Source organism: Gallinula chloropus (genome assembly GCF_964237585.1).
Source record: "Gallinula chloropus genome assembly, chromosome: 1".
In the NCBI taxonomy this organism is placed as follows: domain Eukaryota; kingdom Metazoa; phylum Chordata; class Aves; order Gruiformes; family Rallidae; genus Gallinula; species Gallinula chloropus.
The window spans coordinates 14958615-14980626 of record NC_140085.1 but is presented as its reverse complement, the minus strand read 5'-3'; the positions used below and the strand labels follow the sequence as shown (position 1 = coordinate 14980626).

The 22012-nt window shown below is 44.3% G+C and overlaps 2 protein-coding genes across 7 annotated transcripts in view; one reads left to right on the top strand and one right to left on the bottom strand.

Moving 5' to 3' along the window:
* SRPK2 (SRSF protein kinase 2) overlaps positions 1–5465 on the top strand; it is a gene marked incomplete at its 3' end in the record, with an annotated part of 97190 nt that extends 91725 nt beyond the window's left edge. For both annotated transcript variants that reach the window (XM_084267933.1, XM_084267932.1), the window contains one exon: positions 5281–5465. In XM_084267933.1, coding sequence (XP_084124059.1) covers positions 5281–5465 — 185 coding nt within the window. The remainder of the gene's footprint in view (positions 1–5280) is intronic.
* Positions 5466–8638: 3173 nt separating this feature from the next.
* KMT2E (lysine methyltransferase 2E (inactive)) overlaps positions 8639–22012 on the bottom strand; it is a 58566-nt gene continuing 45192 nt past the window's right edge. For 4 of the 5 annotated variants that reach the window (XM_084259950.1, XM_084259946.1, XM_084259947.1 and 1 more), the window contains 10 exons: positions 20310–20564; positions 19985–20129; positions 18997–19256; positions 18789–18845; positions 16984–17547; positions 13806–14107; positions 11800–11888; positions 11579–11698; positions 11331–11422; positions 8639–10909 (listed from right to left, as the gene is read on the bottom strand). In XM_084259950.1, coding sequence (XP_084116076.1) covers positions 9395–10909; positions 11331–11422; positions 11579–11698; positions 11800–11888; positions 13806–14107; positions 16984–17547; positions 18789–18845; positions 18997–19256; positions 19985–20129; positions 20310–20564 — 3399 coding nt within the window. In that variant the 3' untranslated portion in view covers positions 8639–9394. The remainder of the gene's footprint in view (positions 10910–11330; positions 11423–11578; positions 11699–11799; positions 11889–13805; positions 14108–16983; positions 17548–18788; positions 18846–18996; positions 19257–19984; positions 20130–20309; positions 20565–22012) is intronic. The other variant, XM_084259948.1, reaches the window with a different exon arrangement.

The following is a 22012-nucleotide window of genomic DNA, read 5'->3' as shown; positions in this document are numbered from 1 at the left end:
CAGGCACTGGGCCTTAGGGCTCCTTATCATTTGTGCTTTGCCTTTGCTCAGGCTGCTGTTTATGACAAGGGTTTTGACACCTGAGGGAATGTGGTGATACTTGGCGTGTCGTTTGTGTGAGACAGCGCTGTGTTCTGTCGAGGGATGGGGTGTGTCAGGAGCATCCTCTTGTGTGGTGGGGGAACACAGCAGCTGGCGAGCGCACCTTCCTGCTGCACAGTGCTGCAGCTGCCCTCTGCCCACGTGCCTGAGCAGGCAGCTTGCTGGCAGGGGCCTGTTCTGTGTGTGTGTGGTATGGCAGGGACCGCTGCACGCCTTCACCGCCTTAAGGATGGTATAGGGGTGTTAAACATGGTGCGAAGAAGGGCAACAGAGGTGATGGAGGAGGTGGAGCCACTGCAGTTTGGGGGAGTCCGAAATGCCTGTGGCTTTTTGTTGTGGAGGGGAGAGGATTGCTGGAGGAATAAAGGTTTATGGAACAGGCAGGCAGTGGATAAGCTGAAGGCAGAACTTGGGGACACCAGCAAAACTTGCAGGGGGCTGCTTCACAAGTGCTTCTCTACACAGCAGGCAGAAGGCCTCAGAGCCTGCTGCTGTGAGTGGGGTATCAGCCCAAAACCAATCCTATGTTAGCTGAGGTGAACAAACTTGGCAGGGCCTGCAGGAAAGCAGCGTGCCTGCCCCTTCTGTGGCCCTGTCAGAGGCAAGTATGGGAATAGAAAGACACACCCCCCCCCCATACGGCACATCTCATATTCCTGTTTTTCTCTTTACACCAGATGCATTGGCATTTTTTCTAATGAGATCATAGAACCTTAAAATGACCTAAAAGCTACATAGTGGCAGCAGTGCTTGTGGTGCACAGAAGGGGGTTTCACTTGCCATGATAACCTTCCACTGCAAAGGGTCACTGTTGTCCTCTGGAGCCTGAACTTCAGTGACCTCCTTTGGAGGCACCATCTGTGGTGGCTCTGGGTGGGATTTAAGCACTTGCTTTACCCACCACACAGAATGTAAGTACAGGTTTGCTGTGGAATCTGAAGTAGGCTGGATCCCATCTGTTCCACTGAAGACAAAATGCAAGAGGAAGGAGTAATAGCCCAGGCTGCATTTTCAGATCATACCAGTTACTCTGCTATTGAAAGTCAGGAAAATGAAATGCTTTGTGGAGGAAAAACGGAGGTGATGAGTTTCCTGCTCACTGACCTGAGATGTGGGCACCAGCTATCCTGGCCACCCTGGTACTGCTAGCCTCTCTGATGCCCTCAGCAGACACATGTGCTTGATGCACTAACAGAGCATGATGTCCTTTGTAGCCGGCCAGCAAGCTGCTGCATTTTGTACCCATCTACTCATCAGCTTGTGGCCTGAGCACTTGAGATTAGAGGCCATGTAATGCAGGCCTGAAACTCTTCTGAAAAGTTCTCGCTGTTGAATAAAGGTGAATTTAGGAGTCTACAGTAGATTTCTGTTTTGGAAACATCAGCCTTGGGTGAAAATAAACCATGATTTGAGTGTTCCTCCTGTCTGTATGCAAGTTCAAGCTCCAGGAGAAGCTCAGAACATTTGAATCATCCCCCTGAAGTCACAGGCACAAGATGAGAGGTGTTATCAGCTAACGAGTTTACAGGATCCAGTCCGTTCATCTCAGTAATTGCTTGAGGCTGTTTGTGACATTTGATAAAAGGGTGCATTTTTAAAGTGCTGTGTGCAGTTTTGGGTACCAGAGTACAAGAGGGACATAAAACTACTGGAGAGTGTCCAGAGGAGGGCAACAAGGATGGTGAAGGGTCTGGAGGGGAAGTCTTATGAGGAGAGGCTGAAGTCCCTTTGTTCAGGCTGGAGAAGAGGAAGCTGAGGGCAGACCTCATCACAGTTGTGGCTTCCTGACGAGTGGGATTGAAAGGGCAGGTGCTGATCTCTTCTCTTTGGGGACCAGAAATAGAACCCAAGGGAATGGCATGAAGCTATGACAGGGGAGGTTTAAGTTGGATGTTAGGAAGAGTCTCTTTACTGAGAGGGTGGTTGGGCACTGGAACAGGCTCCCCAGGGAAGTGGTCACAGCACTGAGATTGGCTGAGTTTGAGAAGGGTCTGGGCGATGCACTCAGTCACATGCTCTGACTTGTCTGGCCTGTGTGGAGTCAGGAATTGGACTCGATGATCCTTACGGGTCCCTTCCAACTCAGGAGATTCTATGAAAAGCACCACTGCATATTTAACATCTGGTAGGGAAGGAGGGTGCGCCCCTCCACCTCCCTTGCTTCCATCTACTGTACTGGCCTGCCCAGCAGCTCTTGTATTAGCTCTTGGGAGCGTGTCCTCAAAGTATGTAGTAGCAGATTATGTCCCACTGCTGCTTTCCTGTCCTTCACATCATCTGTTACTGCTCAGCAATCCATCCTCCTCTTGCCTGGTGGCATATCTTAAATTTGACAGATTTCAGAGATGAGTTCTGGGGTTTTGTATTGCAGTCAGCAGAGAAAGCTTTAAATAGCGTCCCCTCCCCCTCCCCCCAGGTCCTTCAGAGCTTTCTTTAGTCATTTCCTTCTGATTTAACATTCCATTTCTCAGAAGGTCTGTTGCTGCCTCCGCTTTGGCCACAGGGGCTTTAGTTCTGGCAACTCCGTTGCCCTCTGCAGATACTTCCTGTGTGCTTCACTCTCAGAAAGCTGAATAGAGAGCTTCTGTTAGGAACCTCTCACTTGCTGTTGCATTTTTAGCATTTCTTTGAAAGTTCTCTTAGATGCCCTGAATACTGATGGTGTCAGACCAGCAGGCCTGTGCTTTTAATGTAGTGGGTATAGGCACTGCCTCACTGTCCTCTGACCACGTGGTGCAACCCTCATGGACCAGGTGAAAGCAGGTGTTGCCAGACACCTCCATTTCCTGTGCTGCTCTCCAGCACCACAGGATGGAAGTGGGATGGAGCCACCTCATTAAACTAAATTCTTTGTGTTTCTCCTCCACCTCCTCGGTTGTGTTAATTGCCTTTTATTTGTCCCATGGTCAGCACCGTGGTCTTTATTGAAAACTGAAGCACTAGTCAAATTCTTTGCCTTTCACAGAGGTTCCTTTTACTGCACCCCATCTTCTTAAATGCTGTTACAATCCTGACAGAAGTTCTTGTGGAAACATCAGCCCGTAGTGCTAAAGTAGGTTGTCCCTCAGCAGAAAAGCACCACAGAATGTTGTGCTGCCCAGCACATGCTAGTCTTAGCTTGGGCATTCCAAGTTCAGTCTTGGCTTTACAAAACCAGAAGAGTATTCAGACAGTGTAACTCACCTTCAAGGGTGGCAGTGGGAGCCTCATCTTGCAGTCTTACCTTGTGCAACCTGAGGGAGGAGTGATATCCAAAACCACTTAAGTCGAATGCAGAGGTGATGACAGTGCTGCATGGAACCACACGCTCCCCAGAGTTACTCTGGTTCTGGCAACCTTTGCAGTAAGTGCTGGGAGCTGCAGAAGCTGTGGACACCCCTTGCTGGCAGTCCAGGACAAGCCACTGTTCCCTGTGGGGCTCGGCAACATTTTGGTTTATGCATTCTGATCAGAAAGGTTACTAAAGGTTCGGGTTAGGAGGCACCAATACACCTTTGGAAGCCTTCAAAAGGGTAAGCAGCCCGGGCTGCCCACAGTGGGGGGTTGCTCTTTGAGGTGCTTTCCAAACCAGCCTGTGATTCTGTTCCAGAATTTAGGAGTGGCACAAAGATTTTAAAGGGCCCAGAGGGAGCCTGGAGACAGCACACTGCTCCAGACAAGCTGGCCTTCCTGTGCATTCACACGGGGACGGTTTGGCCCTCAGCAGAGCCTTTGTTTGTTTGACCAGTGGGTACTGATGGGCTGTGCTTGTACTGCTGGAGACCCCCTCTGCTTTCATGGCCCTATCTCTGTGCCCCTCCTTGCCTTGGGGCAGGGGAGGGTACAGTGCAGCAGCGAACCTTGGCTCTCTGTTACCAGCAGGTCCTGGCTCTTTCTCTTGTGAGTGATCAGCCATTTGCACACTTGCTTTTGAGGGAGGGGGTTTAGGACAGCAGCCAGAGCGCTGCTGCTTCAAGTGTTGCACCCTGCCTAGAACCTTCTGCTATGGTGTGAGGTAGCGGGTGCTACAGGCGTGTCCTGTGGGGCCTGTGGTGGTTTTAATCTATTGCATGTGGATGCTCAGTCTCTGGGGCAGTCTGAAGACACCGGCTCCTTCTCCTGCCCTGGAACTTGTGCAGCTCGGACCTGGGAGCTGGTGGCATTTTGGGCTGTAGCTTACAGCCAGGGACAGTGATCAAGTTGTCAGACCACTTCGCTTAAAGGTAGCATGGCTGGTGCAATGTGCTTGTCACCTGTGGGTGAGTCATGTTCAGCTTCCAGGGTTGGGCAAGAACCCATCACTCTCCTCAGCGGTTTGGGCGACATCCCAGAATCACCACAGGGGTCTCTGAAGCACTTTTTGTAGCATCATGTGGTGACCATCTGGCTCAGATGTGTGCCTGGGAAGAAGAGAGGGGCAGGGAGGAACCAGAGGAGTGTGTCTCCCTGTCAGGCCAGATGACGTGTGGTCAGACATGGATGACACTGCTGGTTTGAGTGACAAAAGGTGTCTCGTCTCCTTTGTTTTGGCCTGAAATAGGCTACAGGGTTGGGCCCCATCTTCCCCCTGGGATGGAACTCAAACCCTGCAGCCGCTGCCACCGCTTGTGGTTGTGGTGGTTTGAAGGGGACAAAGGCAGCAGCTGGTGCTTCTTTCTTAGGAAGGACTTGGACAATAGTGGCTTCTCCATGTGCCAAACCGCAGTGCTTGGCCTGGTTCGCAGTGAACTGCTGCTCTGCGGTGGCGTCAGCAGGTGTCACATAGTGAGGCAGGGAGCTGTGTTGCTCAGCCGCTGCCTTGGGTTTGGAGGGGTGTGTGTGTGCTAAGATTCGGGTTTGTTGGCTGCCTGAGGAAAAGCCTGGGGTGCTCCCTGCCCAAGGCATGAGCGTGTGTGTCAACAAGAGCCGTGTGTGCGGGAGATGCAGTGAAGGCAGCAGGAAAACCAAAGTGGACGCGTACAGCGAAGTCCGGGGGTGACATAGGGTTTGCTGTAAGGAACGATTCCTTGGCTTTGTCATCGGACACACTGATCTCCTGTGAGGACTTCAAACCAGCCTGCAGCACGCCACCCGTCCTAAGTAACGATTCTCAGCCTGGTCACGGTGCTGTGAAAGCGGAGTGGGAGAAGAACGGAGCAGGTCAGTCGCGAGCAGGGATATGAGGTGGCTTCCTAACGCCCGTGATGTTTCTGTTCGCAGGAGAACTCCGACACATTACCAAGCTGAAACCTTGGAGTCTTTTTGATGTGCTTGTGGAGAAGTATGGTTGGCCTCATGAAGATGCTGCACAGTTTACAGATTTCCTGATCCCCATGCTAGAAATGGTCCCAGAGAAACGCGCTTCAGCTGGAGAATGCCTCAGGCACCCGTGGCTGAATTCTTAGCAGAATCTCTCAGCTATTTAAACAAAATAAAAAGCCAGCGACCACTTTCCAATGCATCGGACCTAAATGGTGACTGTCACACATTCTTTAGCAGGATCACACGTGAGCTGGCTTCAATCCTCAGACCTTTATTTTGCTTGAGGTACTGTTTGACATTTTGCTTTTTGTGCACTGTGTTCTTGGGGAAGGGTAGTCTTTTTGTCTTCAGCTAGTAGTTTACTCACCCACTTTCTTCAGAAAACACTTAACGTGTCTTTAAGCATTGTTTCTTGTATTGTGTGGCATTCAGATGTCAGATTTTTGAACAAAGGAAACTTCCCCCCATGTGTTTTGGCAAGTTTTGTAACTATTTATGAAAAAAAATACTATTTTAGTTGATGCATATTATATAATTTCTGAGCGTAAGGAGCTTATCCAGTGAGAGCGGAGTTACAGTGAGGAACTGTACACTTTATCTTCTGGCAAAGGGACGTCATTCTTGTATTATAGTCTATGTAAATGCACCCTGTAAATGTTTATTTCCATTTAAATATGGGACTGGGGACTCAATTTCAGAATAAAGCGACTAAGTTTTAGAGAGCTTTATAGCAAACCAATTGCATGTAGTGGACTTTAAACTGCTTTAAGGACTTGTGTAAACTTTCTATTCTGTAGCAGTTCCCGTTCATTGGATTTTAAACAAAGTGGCTCTGGTTTACAGGATTCCATTCCCCAAATGGCACTTTAAAGGAAGGCTAGACTTCTTTCTAATAAAGTATGCATTATCATTTAGCACTCCCTTTTAGAACTTTTGCCTATTTTAAGTGCTTTTCAGAAAAGAAAAATAGCAGTTCCCTTACAATGTGATAGTGAAGACATGGTACCATATGGTGTTGCCTTTTTATAAGCACTGTAAGTTGTACTATACCTTAAGGAAAAGAGAAATAATTAAAAGTTGAGCATGAGAACCACTCTCTGTGTAGAATTACTGATCTTTTACAATAAAAGCGTGTGCTTGGAATCAGTTCAGGAAGGACAGAGCTGCAGCTGTTTACAGTGCAGCGGGTAAAATAATCGAAGAAACGAGATCATGCTCATTCCATTCATAGCTTTACATGTTTCTAAAACAAAATTGCACTAGCTTTATTATTTTCCCCATAACCAGACATACGATTCCCCGTTGTAAGTTGCACGCAACAAGTACATGTTTCCTAGGAAAAACAATAAAAAGCTGCATAGGCTGAAGCTTCTAGGCAATACAGGTTTTAGAATGTACAGTACGGAGGTGTTGGCCTCTTTTAGAAGTCAGTGGGATGAATGTAAGCTGCTTTCTTCTGATCTTCATGTAACGACGGTGCCACTTTTTCTTGACTTTGTCCATATGAAATTTATTCACATGCCTTTGCAATAACTAGATTGTGAGAAGATCGCCCCATGCTGTAACAATAACCAGTTGTTTGAGGTGCTTGCAGTTGTCTAATTAAAGTGTTTTGTTTTTTCAGACAGTGTGCTGGTCATTGGAATCTTTGCTAGCCCTGACTCCAACCCTGGGTTTGGCTTGGTAGAGGCCATGGTGCTGTGGGGGAAGGGCAAGGGGGTGGTGGTGGTGGGGTGTTTAAGTGCAAAACAGCTTTATGTCCTAGCCTGTAGAATCCTTCATCCTGAAGGGTAGTGGGGCTGAGCGGTTGCTATAGGCAACACATGACACAACCAGAGAAAAATGTTTCATAGGAGGAGTTAACTGCTCTAAACAAGCGAACGATTTACCCTGTGCCCCGTCCGCCGGTGCAGCTGCTCCTCCAAACGGAACATCACAGCCACCCCGAGCGTGACATGCTCGCACGGGTCAGGAGAAACTCATCCGCACGCTGAGGCCCTGCCAGCAGTTGGGTTTCAGGACCCGGTACCTTCCTCTTCCTCTGCTCCCCTGGTACTTCTCACTGGAACTGCTGCTAACAGCTGCCAAGACGATGCCACACTGGACTCCAGAGCTAGAGGTAAAAGTTACATTCAGCTTTACAGCCAGATTGGCCTGGTAGCCCCCAGGTGCTGCAGCCCATGAGAAGCTGCTTGTTGGATGCATAGGAAATACCAGGACCTGACTGAAGCCCCTGCTCAAACAGAAGCCAGGTGAGGTGAGTAACCTGACGCCCTTTACTTGGCCATGGCCTTGCAACACAACCTGGGGAACCCAAGTAGCACCAGAACTGTTCTGCCACCAGCGTATCAGCTCCTGCCGCTGCCCTAAGACCTCGCCGGGTGCAGCGTAACATTTGATACCCTATTAATGACCTACCACAGCTGAAGTTTGGGCTGGAGGGGATGATGCAAATCTGTGCCACAGCAGTGTCTGAGCAGTAGAACAGGTTGAGGTGGGTTGGTGGCTCCCTCATCCTTGGTAGACTAATCGCACTCTTTTGTGTGGTGGTGCAAACCACAGCACAGTCACAGCCAGCAGTTGTTCTGGGAAGGCATTTCTAGTGTACTGGGATTATTAATAACTGTTTTAGCAATTAAGAGCAACTTAACTTAAAATTATAAACAGCCCCAGGTTTTTTTCTCCAGTGAGAATAATTACCTCTTTTCAGTGAGTTGGAACAGCCACTTCCCATCCTGTCCCATTTCAGGTTTTCTTCTCTGGTTCTGAGGCAGAGGTGTCAGGCAGTGCCATTACTGAGCACTTAGAGCAGTCACTGCTGAGGTGCCAGCGCCCGTTATGAAATCATGCTGCACTTGGTAAGCGCAACAGCACCACCCTCGCTGCTGCTCTTCCAGGAAAAAACAGGCTGCTGTATGGGTCCCAGCATCCCTTCCATACCCCATCCTGGCACACCCAGGGCAGGGGCTCCCCACAGGGCGGGGGACAGATTATGTGTAAAGTTCCTGGGAAGCACCACAACTTCCCTGCCAGGAGGGCCTGGCCTGTTGCTGGGGGATGGAAGGTGGTGCTGTGTGCAGGTATCATACTACTGTGTAACACATCACTAGCCCCTGATTAACCTATCAGTAACCTGACATGAGACCCTGCTGCCTTTGGAGGGGTTTTTCCTCACCACTACACTCAGCAGAGGAACTATCCCCCTCCTCCAGCCAGCTCCACATGTGCCTGTACCTGAGTGCAGGGGGCGTTTGTTTTAGGTAGTTAAGGCCACCTCCCTGAAGACATACCACCCTTCCAGGACAAGTAGTTAAAACTGACATAACTGTGATTTATTAACATGAATTAAAATGCCCAACCAGTGCTGCAATGTGACAGTATATTAAAAAAAATTAAAGGTCATATACTGTACTACTTCCACAAAGATCACACTTCTTTTTTTGCAAAAGAGACTTATTATATACAATACTCTATCAAATGAAAGAAGCTTTAAGCCATAATACAAGCTGGAGAAATACAGTATTTACAGCACTCGTCAGACATTAGAAACAGTCTATACATTAAATTACATTTTCTGCAAATAACTGATGAAACAAAAAGCCGTGTCCACGCCAAAACTATAAAAATTTGTATTGCATCGTTTTCTATCGCTATGCACACAAAGAACTGTTGACAGAATGGGGGAAAAAATAATGTTAGTGCCATCACTTAGCCTGTGTACTTATTTAATTACATATGTATAAAAGTAATATAGAAAACATTCACTAAATGAATTTAACTGCAACAATAAAATTTTAAAGATTATGCAGCATCAAACCTACTGCCAGAAAAAACAGCTGGAATGTTCACTTACAAAATAAAAAGAAATACCTAATACTGGCTTAACAGCACATTTTTCAGGAATTTTAAAAAGCAAAAAATGGAAAGAATACAATGAAGGAGCACTGGTGTTTGCTTTTATACAAAGTATCATGTACAAGCTTTAAAAAGTACCTTGAATAGGTACATATGAAATATACACAGTTTATATTACAGAACATTTTAAAAATGTTTAGAATTAAAGGGGTCCGTTTTAATGCCACCCGGAACCATGGTAATTGTTCTGAAAGGTGGGCGGCACCTGTGCTCTGTGAATGGGGATCTGTCCCGGCACCGGTGACGCCTGCTGCGGCCCCTGCACCCCGTGGGGAAGGGTTACAGAGCCAGGGTGAGGGCAGAACCCTGAAGCAGTAGGTGTTGCAATACTGTTTGGTCCTTGAGGTTGGATGTGAGGACCCTGACCGGGGAGTGGACAATGAGGTCCTGTTCCAGCAGGCTGATGTTGAGGTCCAGGTCCTAACGTTGTGTGATGCGGGGCTTGGGAAGAATAGGAGGAGACGCTCGTGTGAGCGTTGGAAGGAAAATGGGGGGGTCCTTGATGAGACGGGTGGTGTAACCCTTGTGCTGATGCTGGGTGATGCCCCGAGCCTATAACGTTGGAGGGTGGGGGGGGTGGAGGGGGAGGTGCAGAGTTTACAACATGCTGGTGTTGTGCTTGCAAACCTTGGTGTCCAGTTGAAGGATGGGGAGGTTGGTGGTGGGGAAGGGGGCCTGGTGGTGGAGGCGGTGGTGGCAAATGGTGACCAGCAGCTTGAGAGTGGATGTGCGATCCAGGAGCTACTGCCACAGCGTGAACTGGACCGACAACGTGTGCTACAGAGTGCTGCTGATGAGTACTTTGCTGCTGTACAAGGTGAGGGCCTGGCGCAGGAGGGGGTGGAGGAGGAGGTGGAGCAGCAGACGCAGATGCCTGGTGGTGAATATTGGGGTTCTGAGACGGCAAAAAATGCCCCGCAGTTACGTGGTGTCCTGGCACTGTTTGCTGACCCGCGGTGCCAGGAAGTGCTTGGTTTGGTCCGGATGAAAACACGGTCTGTTGGGGTATGCTGCCCTTCAGCTGACTGTAACTCTGAAAGTTTCCAGAGGGCTGCTGGTTTTGATAGTATGTAGAAGAAGGGGGTGGGGGGGGAGGGGGAGGCGGTGCACTGCTGCTCAGATTTTGTTGGTTAAACTGGCTATAAGAAGCTGAAGATTGTCCTGACGTGGTCTGAGTGAAGAGGGGTCCACTAGCCGCCTGCTGATTGCTCGGCTGAAGGGTTGGTGCTGCTGGATAAAAGTTTCTGTGTGTTTCCCTCTGGGGCGTTCCAACTTGAGGTGACTGTGGATGATGAGGTCTGTACGGAGATCCCAACTGCTGTGAGTGAGGCTTTGGTGACAGGTAACCGTGCTGCACAGGCGCGTGAGGGGTAGAGGACTTGGGAGGATTTTCTACGTGAGGCGAGGGGGGACAATGCAGCTTCAAAGGTGCAGAAGGCAACTTCTGGGAATGTGGAAGTTGCTCAGCAGAACTGCGCAGATGTGGTTGAGATGGGTGATTTTTTGAAAGTGCTTGGACGTTGTTTGCCAGCGGTTTCTGCGGCAGGTCGGGTTTCGGGTGATTCGCACATTCGGCCTCAGGTGCGGCAGCTGCAGCTTCCCAGTGTGACTCCGGTTTTGTGGGTGTTTTCCCCAGCGGCTGCGTTGAAACTGCAGGACTCGGTGAAGAAGGCTGGAATGAGAAGTCGGAGAGTGAGAAACATGCAACTAGACATGCACGAGAACGCAGAGAACTCAGAATGCTGCTCTCTCCCCCTGATGGTGGGGAGAAAATTAAAATGCTGAGGCACAGGATACACACTGAGTGCAAGAGAAACAGCAACAGGCAGCCTCAACTTCAGCATCCACCCCAAAAAGCTGCGGTGACACTGATAGAATCTCCGCTGTGCCTACAGAATGCAAGACCATGCACCAATAAGTATAGCTACTGAAGGAACAGAACACAAACTTTTTAGCACATATTAACTACAAGAAATGTTCACTTGTGTCAAATCATGCAGAGCTTTGAAGTAGCAGATGATGAGATAAGCTTCAAGGTCAGTCAGCAATGTATGTACATATTCAGGAGATACACATGCACACGCACGCTTTACCTTGCTTGCTTTTGATGGGCTCTTACAGGTCTTTTGTGAAGCATCTGGGGACGGACATTCGGAGGCAGGCTCTGGATTTTCAGGATCAGGTTCTATGGACAGAAAGCAGAGAGAAACATAAAAGTGAGGAACTCGAGTCTTGCAAAGATAGCTAAGCACTCTATAATTGACTTTAAAAGAGCTTTTAAAGTTGCTGTAAGAGACTGTTCAATATGACAAGTGTCATACAAGGTCATCTGCTTACTGACCTTCCATAAATTCAGTGAAAGAAGGGAGCTTAAGCTGCAACTGGGAAATGAGATTTGAATGAGATGAAGGTGGAGACTGAACATGAGACGGTGAGCATGGCCTACAGGGTGATTCTCCCCCTACAGATGAAGCAGACCCAAACACAGTATTAGAACGATCACAGACTACCATGGGGGAACTGGTTAGATTGATCTGCCTTCGACATGATAAATTAACTCACCACTGTCCTTGTCTTTCCTATGATCACTGAGAAGCAAAGCTCTCTGATAACTTCGTTCTCTCACTTGTTCCACAGAGGTTGATGCAGTCCTGGAAGACAGAAGCATGTTTTAAATTTAAGAGGATGTACTCCTATGGACCAAATTTAGGACAATGTTTATGCAAACACCGGAGCAACGGAAGTTCATACTACTGACTGCATGTAAAAGCCAAATAACTGGTTGTATGTAAGGAGTGTGATTTTATGTCTCTCTTCTGCTTTAAACACACTGATTTCCTGCAGCTATGTTACATCACAAGAACTGACAATTCCTCTTAAAATGGAAACATCAGCTGTAGATCTGTGGTGGGTTTTTTCTTTTTCTGGAGTTTAAAAGTCAAAAACTACACTTCAAAAAATAAAGGCTGCAGGTACTGCTTCATGTTCTTTATTGTAGAAAATGGGTCTTCTTCCAAAGCTGGAAATTTTTTTATTATTATAATTTTAAAAAGAATTTACTCTGATAGTTGATCCAGTGTCATGAATACTGCAGAACTGCAAGTATATCTCTGTTCAAACATCTACATTTAACTTGCCAGATAGCAGGTATGAAATGACAGCCCTATCTTCTCTCATCATCAATTACATCTGACAATCATGATCTGATCAAGAACAATATAAATGACAGCACTTCACAAAGCTCAGTTTTTCTTTCAGGCAAGAACATACAGCATTAGTCTACAATACTGCTATCAAATTCTGGTGCTTTGTACAAGATAACTGAGAAAGCTTACTAATAAATTGGCCTGTTTTCCACATTCTTTGTTTACAGTGTAGCACACTTGTTTCTTTGTAGTGAATTTACATCCCCTTTTCAGCCAAACCTTGAAGGCTGCACTTACATTCTCCCTTCAGTTAGCTCTATAAAATGCTTCTCTTCTGGAATAGCTGGAGTGTTTGGGCAGGGTATTCAACACCCCAGCACATGTTCATCCCCAACAGTTAGGCCTTCACTACAGCATAAAGAACATCTGCAGGGTTTATTCTGTGCTAGTAACATTTTGGAGACAGCATCACCAAAACCGACCATCTCCCTTAAGCCTACCAAAAACGCAGTGGAAAATATGCAGTGTTTCTCATCCCCCTTCACATTCCATCTCTCCCCAGGAGTTTTGGTTGTTGGGAGTATCTGGCATGGCATCCAACAGAGCATATGGTCTGCACAGAGGGGAACCATTTAATGATGATAAACAACAACGCAAGTATCACCATACGCTCTCTACCTGAGCAGAAGGAGCCGTTAGGCAGACTGCATGCAGCTCTACGCACTGCACTTCAGCAAACACCACCAACACCCTTCAGCCAAATTACCAAAAACCAGATGTTCTCCAGTCTTCCAAACGTTTTTGCTAATCAATAGACCCTTCTCTTGTTCCCCCCTCCTCCCCTACAGTACTTGTGGAAAGGCCTAAGACTTAAGATGAAAAATACTCTCTTTGGCCCACAGATGAAGCAGCAGAGATGCAAGGACATGAGTGCAGAGTCAAGGCGATGTAATCTCCCACATCCATTCCAGCACCCTCTCCATCTGACTGCTGCTCCCTCCTCCACACCCCTTCGCAAGCACGCACCGCCCAACCTGCACCGTGGGGGAAGGAGCATTCCTGCCTGCTCACCAAAGCCATTTTCTACAGCTTTACAATTGTACTCCACCTAAACACTGTTACCATCTACAGAACCAGGCAACTTGTGCTACTCAAAACCAGTTAGAAAATGAAAAGGCAAAGCAGAATTAAAGTTAGCCAGTATCTTATGAGCAACTCTTTGCATCTTCTAATCTGTATGAGGTATCTGCTATATTTCTGAGAGAAGAGGCAAGACAACTCTTTACCAATCTCAAGTCAGGTCTTCCACTCAGGAGCCTGCAACCGCACCCTTATCAAGAAAAAACTATAGACTTCAAATAGAAGAGACTTGTAAAATTAAGTAATTCTTCAACATGTTAGTCCTATGGTTTTGTGGCTTACCACTGAACTTCTGGTTCATTCTTCTCACTGGAAGAAGACTCTTTAATTGCACAGTTGTTGCCAACGTCTTCTGGAGCTGCATTATAAACAGTAGTTGGCAGTGGTAAAGGTAGGCTTGCAGCGTTATCAGTTTGCTCCCCGTTTTCACCACTGTTGTTATACCCATCATTAGCACCATTGTTACTACTTGTATTTCCTCCAGCAGCAGCATGAGGAGATACAGTAACCAGGGGGAAGTTTTCCGTCTTTGAGCCACTTTTTCTAGCTTCTCGTTGTCTCTTACGGTATTCTAATAAGGATACCTAGGGAGAAAACAAACAAAAACCAAAACAAACATTAGAATGGACATTTCTTTCCTTTCTAACACTTTTGATTTAATATATCTTTTCAGTTAGACATGCCACCTACCTGGTTCTAAAAGAAAATGGGGATAGATTGAAGATAAATTTCACCACCTGCATAGTACTCCGTAGATTCACTGAGCAACTAATGACTTTAGGGACCATGTGAAGAAAAGCTTCTGCCAAGAGAAGCTGTATGTATTTTGTCTCAGGGAAAAAGCAGATGATGATGCAGGTCAGCAGATTTGCTGCTGAAGTTGTACTACCGATTGAACCTACAAGGGACTTTACAGTTTTTCCTGGAACTAACTGCAGCTTTACTTAGAGCATACTGATGCAAGTACAGTTAATTTTGAGAGATGTCACACCCTGGTCTCAGTCTGATCCCTCCTAAGGAAAACCCAGCAAGCTTCTGGTTTGCTCTACTGCATAAATTAAAAGGATTCCCTAAGCTCTTCCTGGGTTTTTACTGACATACGATTCACAACTTAAGTTTTCATTCTTCTTCCAGTTTATTCAGAGTGCGTGTCTGTTCTGCACTCCAAGAGACACTGATTAAGAACAGATTTAATAATGCTGAAGTCCAAGTAGAAGCTTTTTACCCCAAAACAAAGACACATGAAAGGAGATGTTTTTACACATATATGTATGTATAAAATCACTACACAGAAGCTTCTATAGAAAACAAATTGTTAGTAAGTTACCTTCAATTTTCAAATGTTTCTACTATGTATCTTCAGGATTTGAAGCAGAAAACTGTACTACTGTCCTTCAGACACTCAGTAAGGAAATTAGTGTGGTGGAAATGACATTAAATGTCTTTGTAAATTTCCTTTATCAGCAACCTACTCCGAGCCATACAGCATCCAAACCAAGAAACTGACGGGCAATAACGAAAAAAACTTCAAGTTTAACTGGCTTAGTCCTCAGTAAAAGTGGACATTGATCTCTACAGAGACACAAAAACCACATCAGCCCGCTTTCTTTAATAGTTCTGTCCGTTAAAGGCTAATCCATGTGTCAGGGCAAGAAATTAAAAATATTTTTCATAAAATAAAGTTTAGGTTAAGAACTGATCTTGCTTATTTGCAAGTTTGTATTATTTCTGTATCACATGACTGGGATATCTTTAAAAACCACTCAAGTATTGAGAATGGATGAAATCTATGTAGTGTGGCCACCACATACAGGCCCATACTGAAGTAGTATGAACTGGTAAAATGGTCAGAGAAAAATAGAGGAGCAAATGCACACAGAAAACCTGAGACACAGAACAGCCTCCTTTAACCGCGTCTGTGTGATCCTAGGAACAGGCTTCTATCAGTGTCCTCCAAAATTCCTCAACTCTCATCTTCTCCTTAAATAGTCTTCTTCTCCTGCCCCTGCATTTTGCACTGTAAAAGGCTGCCTTTTCTGTGTCCCCTTGAAACCCCATTCTTTGCAGCTGTACCCCCAGAATTCTTTTAGACAATAATCCAAGGGTTGTGTGGGGTGTCAGAGGGAGGCTACACCTTGTTTCATTTAGGGATTAGCATAGCATCAACTGTCAGAAGTAACAACTCTTTGTCAGCAAGAGGAAGGAGGGAGGGTTACTGAAACACAAAGCATTGCTGGGATTAAGAACAAACTCATTTAACCTTCAGACAAAGCAAGAATGTGAAGCTACAAAATTTTTGGCTTTTTACGGGTTTTTTTTGGCTTTGCCAGAACAGCAGGGCTGCAGTAACACATGGGATCTATACAGTTCCTAAGGTCAGGACCAGGTAAGAACAGAGCTCCTATCTCGATTCAGTTGTTTCCCAGTTTGAAGCAAAGTAAACAAAAATCCAGTTCTGACTGAGAAATTCTGAAAGAACCATGAGTGCTCCCCAGCAGGAGCATAGGTGAGCAATCATGTACAAGGGGGCGCAATGGGACAAAAACCCCAGAACCCCATTGTGTGCATATATAGACACAGAATATGCTTCCACCCCCATCGTTAGCTGCATAAAGAAAATACATGTGATCTTTCCAACAAGAAAGATTTATGTCCTGGTGTCAGCTCCATCTCAGCTGGAACCAGCTGAGATTTCTGAGACAGAATCACAGAATTATCTTGGTTGTAAGGCACCCTTTAGATCATCAAGTTCAATTATCACCCTAACCTGCCAATGACCACTAAACCACGTGCCTCAGCACCACATCTAACCATCTTCTAAATACCTCCAGAGATGGAGACTCCACAAGGCTGGACAGCCTGTTCCAATGCCTAACAACCCTTTCTGTGAAGAAGTTTTTTCTAATATTAGTAATTAAAACTCCCCTGGCATAACTTGATGCCTTTTCCATCCCAGAAGTCACAAGCTGCTGCATTGGATACTACTGCCTACCATATTTGTCATCCTTTCTGCAAGGAGTGAAGGGAGTCCAGCCTGACAGTAAAGTATGCAAAGACACTCAGGGTGGCTTTGAATTCTGGGTGAAGTTGCCCATGACCACACAACTTGCCTGCAAGAACTGCTCTGAGTACCAGGTGTAGCTCATACTTATTTTTCAAACACAGTATTTGAGGGAAAAAAAAAAAAAAAGGCAAGCCAAGAAAAAGATTCTCTTGGACCTAAGGACTTCTGTGTAGTTCTAACAGTGAAACCAAAATACTTGAAAAAAAATGTATGTTTTTACTATAGGGTGCATGTTGCTCTACTCTTTGTTCTTCACTATTTCCCCTGAATAACATCTACTACATTGCAGTATCTAAAGATGAGCCATCAGCTGGTTTTTATTATATTATAGTTTTGTTATAGAAATACCGTTATCAGACTATATAAGACAGACCAAATGATTCTTAAAATCACAACCTTTTTCTTTTGTGGAGGATTCTGGGGTGTGCAATTTCCATCCATCAAGTTGTCATTATTGACAGTCCTTCCAAAGCCAGATGCAATTCCATCTTCTGAAGTACAAAAAACAGATGCTTCCATGAACATGCCTCTAGCATCGTCTTGAATCAGGCACTTTGATTCACTTATTCTGAATCCACCTCCTACCTCCAACTGATGTGAAGGTGTCAAGTCCCTTAAATTAGAATTCATTGAGAAATTTACACCTGTCCTGTCGGGACTTTTTACCCAGGAAGAATAAATTGTGCCCCGTCCACAATGAGCAGTTTCTAACTGGCTGTTTGAATCAGTCCTATCATGTGGGGGGGCTTCCAGGTTTTTATGCAGTGCACTTTGCTCAATTACTTCGAGTCCCAGCTGGAGGTCTGACACAGATTCCATTTCTCCAGTGCACTGCCGTGTAACATCAGTCCTATTCCTTGGACTGGAGTATCCAATAGTCTTTATTTCTTGCAGACCCATTTCTGTCAGGTTGGAACTTCTGAAAGAGTTCAGCGCTAGAATCGATGCTCGGTCGTATCCCTGTGTGGAGAAAAAGCATGTCAACTATTTTGCCATATTGCAACAGAACTGCAAGTATCCTGACATTCAGTTGTGCCTTGAAGGGGATTAAAGCCCTTCCTTCCAGTACCATCAATGTAATTATTTTTGAGACACAGTTCTACAGCCAGATATTTGACTATTGCCATATATTAGGCAAAAGCATTTTAATGAAAAGCACATTAACCAAAGCAAAAATAAATTTTATGTGCCAGGTTTTATGATTGGCAGAGGAAGGGAAGGAGCTACAACAGGAGCAAATCCCTGTCTAAGGTGTTGCAAAGCACATTCAGTATCAAATCCAGTGTCAAACATTTATTTCAAATGGAAAGAAAAACACTTCTGTGAGCCACTTCAGAATTTTAAGACCATATTAAAACTAGCAGCCTGTAGAGGAAAAAAAAAAATTCTCAAGTTATAGAAACTTCTTTTGTACTACTTGAAGCTATTAACTCATGAGAAACCCTGCACATATCCATGGCTGGAAGTAGCTTTTGTAAACCAACATATTTTCAGCTTTTCATTAAGTCTTTTAAAATCATTTGTATTAGACAGCAAAAGTCCATAAGTAAACCCCCTCTTTTCAAGTCAGATAAACACTGAAATATTAAATTATGATAGTTTAAAAGTAATGTTAAATTCCATCAACAGCTATGACTGTATCAAAGCTTGTGTGGCACCATGCTGGGCAGAAGGGTCCCCAGGGTAGTTGTTATGCTTCAGAGCCATGCTTCCCTCTAGTGCTCACTCCCCTTGGCCCCCCCCAACAGGACATAGACACCCTCCAGACCGGTAGCAGCCAGCTGCACACCAACATTGTTTGTTGCACCTGAACTAATTCAACTAAACCCCTTTATTACCCTTCTGCCCTGCTCTCTCACTGAGCATCACTAGGTTCAACAAAAACAATTAAGAGACGCTGGTAACAAATGTTAATTTAAACCCAACTACAGCCTGAAAAGCACCCGTGTTGTTTTTCTGTATCTACAGGTAGAGATAGGTACTCCTTTCCATGACAGCCATCAGGACTTTTAAGTGATACAGAAAGAGAGAGGAGAGAAACCAGTTAAAAATCGAAAATTAAGTAAAATGACAATAACAAGGGAACAAAACCTGCAGGGATGCCACCCTTCACATTCCAGAAAGCTTTCCAGGCTGGTGAAAAGCATCTACATACAGGTGCAATCAAGACACCACTTGCAGTTTTTGGCAAACATCCTTACCTCTTGACTGTAAGCTCGCCTTTTTATTTCTGGGGAACTGTCAGGTGAGGAAATATTCTAAACAAATAAATGAGAAATTGCAAGTCAATTTCTATTTTAGCCTAGAGAAACATAAAACACTCCCTTGCAGCAGGAGTACAGATACCAACTTAAAACTAAAATGTCTCAACACCTTCTCTGAGCACAAAAGTTCAGTGAAAACTCTCACCTCAAAGTGCATGGTATTTCCATGTATACATGGAGTTACAGTTAGAGGAGCAACTGGTAAATATATGGGTTTGTAACCATTTCTGCAAGCTTCATCTTCTGTTTTTACCCTAGGAGGAGTAGCGAACAATGAAGACTCTGAGACAGTGATGTCAGCATGAGTCGGTGTGGCATACGGAGAAGGAGTAGGTGTAGAGGTTTCTGAAAACGCAGACTCCAACAGCTGATACAGTCTTCGTTTTTTCAGTGGTGTGGTTAGATCTGTGTTAGAAGTAGAAAAAAAAAGCTAGAATAGACCTAGATACAGCAATCACAGTTGTTTAAGTGCTTGATGCAATGAAATGATTAATTCCACATTAATTGCTAAGAATACAAAATCCCTCATGGGCAGGCAGGTTTCCTGAAAAATAAACTCCTAAGAGCCTAGAGATGTATCTGTAACCAAATTTTGTGTGCTAGGATGATGGGAAGACCTGCCTATGTTTCCACAAAAGGAAAATCAACTTCTGTATGTTTTTACAACACTTTGGGGAAAAAGTGGAAATCCAAAATTCAGGATTGTACATAGAAATCATGCAATATGCTCAATATCCTTATGGAAGTGTGGTAAGTTTATAGCATGTTCCCATTCCATGCTGTGCATAAAAAATTCCACGTCTTTCCCTATGTGCAATACAGGCCCACTGAATTTAAAAGGGATTGTGACTACATCGAATATGCATTTATAATTTAACTTCTTATACTCACAGTCAAAAACATTATAGTGTTTTGTAGACTGTAAACCCTACAAGAGACAGTTGGTAAGTTATCTAATATCAATTATAAATTCAAGTGGAAGAAATCCCAACTACTGTGCAACTAAGCATTTCTTTTAAAGAAATTATCAGAAAACACTGCAAACACCACTGGAATTTCCTCAACACACACCACCAACAACATTTAACTGCTTTTGTCATTGCTATTATGTACTGTATTAATAAAAGGTTCACCTGTTAAAGCACAGCCGTCGTTCAGTAATAAAGGACTTTTATTTTCACCATTGATGGCTGGACTTCGAGATCTCTCATGTGATGGTGAGTTAAATCTGTCAATAATTATTGTATTTTCTTCTTCCAAAGCCTGCTTCAACCAACGCTGTGATAAAGAAGTTAAAATCAGTGACTTACCAGTTTAATGATAAACATTTCAGAATGCATTACACATTACAGAATTGGTTTTCCAACCAGCTTTTCCTCTGCCTGAATTCATACTAGCCAATAAAGACTTATTTTTAACTAATATGGGGTGGGGAACCATAATGAAGAGAAGCATTACCTTCTTACAAGAGCCAGTAACGCTTTCCACAGGTTCTTTTTTCCTCCTCTTTTCTGAAAGGAATGGTGAAGTAAAACGAATATAGTGCTTTGGAGTTGAATATACATGTGGACTGTAAATGAGACCTGGTAAAGAATTCAGCTGAGTAGCCAGAACCTCAGGGTCCGTAGTTATGCGTAGAGGCCTTTCTGACAGACTGTCTGTAGGCTTCCCTGTTTTATCACTCTTTTCACTTAACCATTCACTGACCAAGTGCTAGACAGGGAGAAAAAAAAAAAGAATCATCTTTTGTGAGGGTTTTTATCAATGGCTTTCAGATTTTTTTTTTAATGTAGTTAGTCACCTAGCCAACTGTTACACAAACCAGAAAGCACCTGGTTTCCAGGCTGCAAGTTCAAGAACACACTGGGCAAGACTAAGGACAGTTTTAGTGAAATAATGCAAACAGAAGGAATCAATAGACTTGCTCTACAAACCAAAAAGTCTTTGGGATTTTGGGTTTGGTGTGTTTTTTTGGTAAACTAAGTTTTAGTTCTTTTGTATTTAATTCTCACTGAACATACTATATAAGTGCCCAGATCAACTGTACCTATGATGTGGTTTTACTAACAGAATTCCATGACAAGTTTTAAACCTGTGCCAGAGCACCTAAGCTGAGAGGAAACACTGTAACATTAACAGAACAAAGTAAATTAATTACATTTCTGTACTGTCAGGACTGTGCTTCAGTCAATGTGTCAGGCAGATGCCTTGACCATTCTTCCCTATCATAGCTGTATTAAATTACAACATGCAGTTGTAATTTTGACAAGCGTGCCTTGTCAAAAAGGAGTATTCTTTCATAGCTAGTTCAGCGTTTTTGAAAAATGTGCCAGTAGATTTTACATCCTAGTGACAGGGAAACTAACCTCCTTAATTTTACAATGGTTCAACACTGTTAAGGATGTGCAAAATCAGCAGGTGAAGTATTAGTATGTTATCAAGACTTTAACACAGATCATCATATTTAAAATTAAGTTGCTAGTCTTTTTAAAAAACATTGTATTTATTATTTTTAAAGCAGACTTTCTCGTCACTTAAGGTACAATGAAATCAGACACCACACCATCATTTATCCTTATAATACAATGAAAGAGCAAAAAACTGCAGTGAGATTCAGACTTCTCTGATACCTTCCTTTTCTTTTTTTTTTCACGTAGCCAACAAAAAAAAAAGAGACAGACTATATAGCCTCCCCCCTACCACTAATTTAACATGAATGCAATAAGCCATGCTACAGGATGACTGAAGTGCCTTCTGAAATAACAAAACTAGTTAAGCATATTTGGGTTTTTGAGATAAAACCATCTTGAAACTTCTATTTATTTGACAAAAAGTTTCCACCTCCCACAAATCAAGTTTTCAGAAGAACTTGTAAAGCATGCTAAAAATAATTTAAAAACCCCACATCTTAATGCAATCTAAAATTTTGAAGCCCAAAGTTTTACTGCTTTATTCACTCTTGCAGATTTTTCATTTTCTCAAATGTCTTTACATTCTGTGGCATTTCTTCATGCTTTCTGCAATGCAGCCCAGTTAAAAAAAAATTAAAAACCCCATAGCTCTATAGAGTACAGCACCTTCCCTCTAAACATGCACGGAAGTTTGAGTGTTTAAATGTATGCACTTCAGAACAGACATCTCAGAAGTACTAGCATTTAATG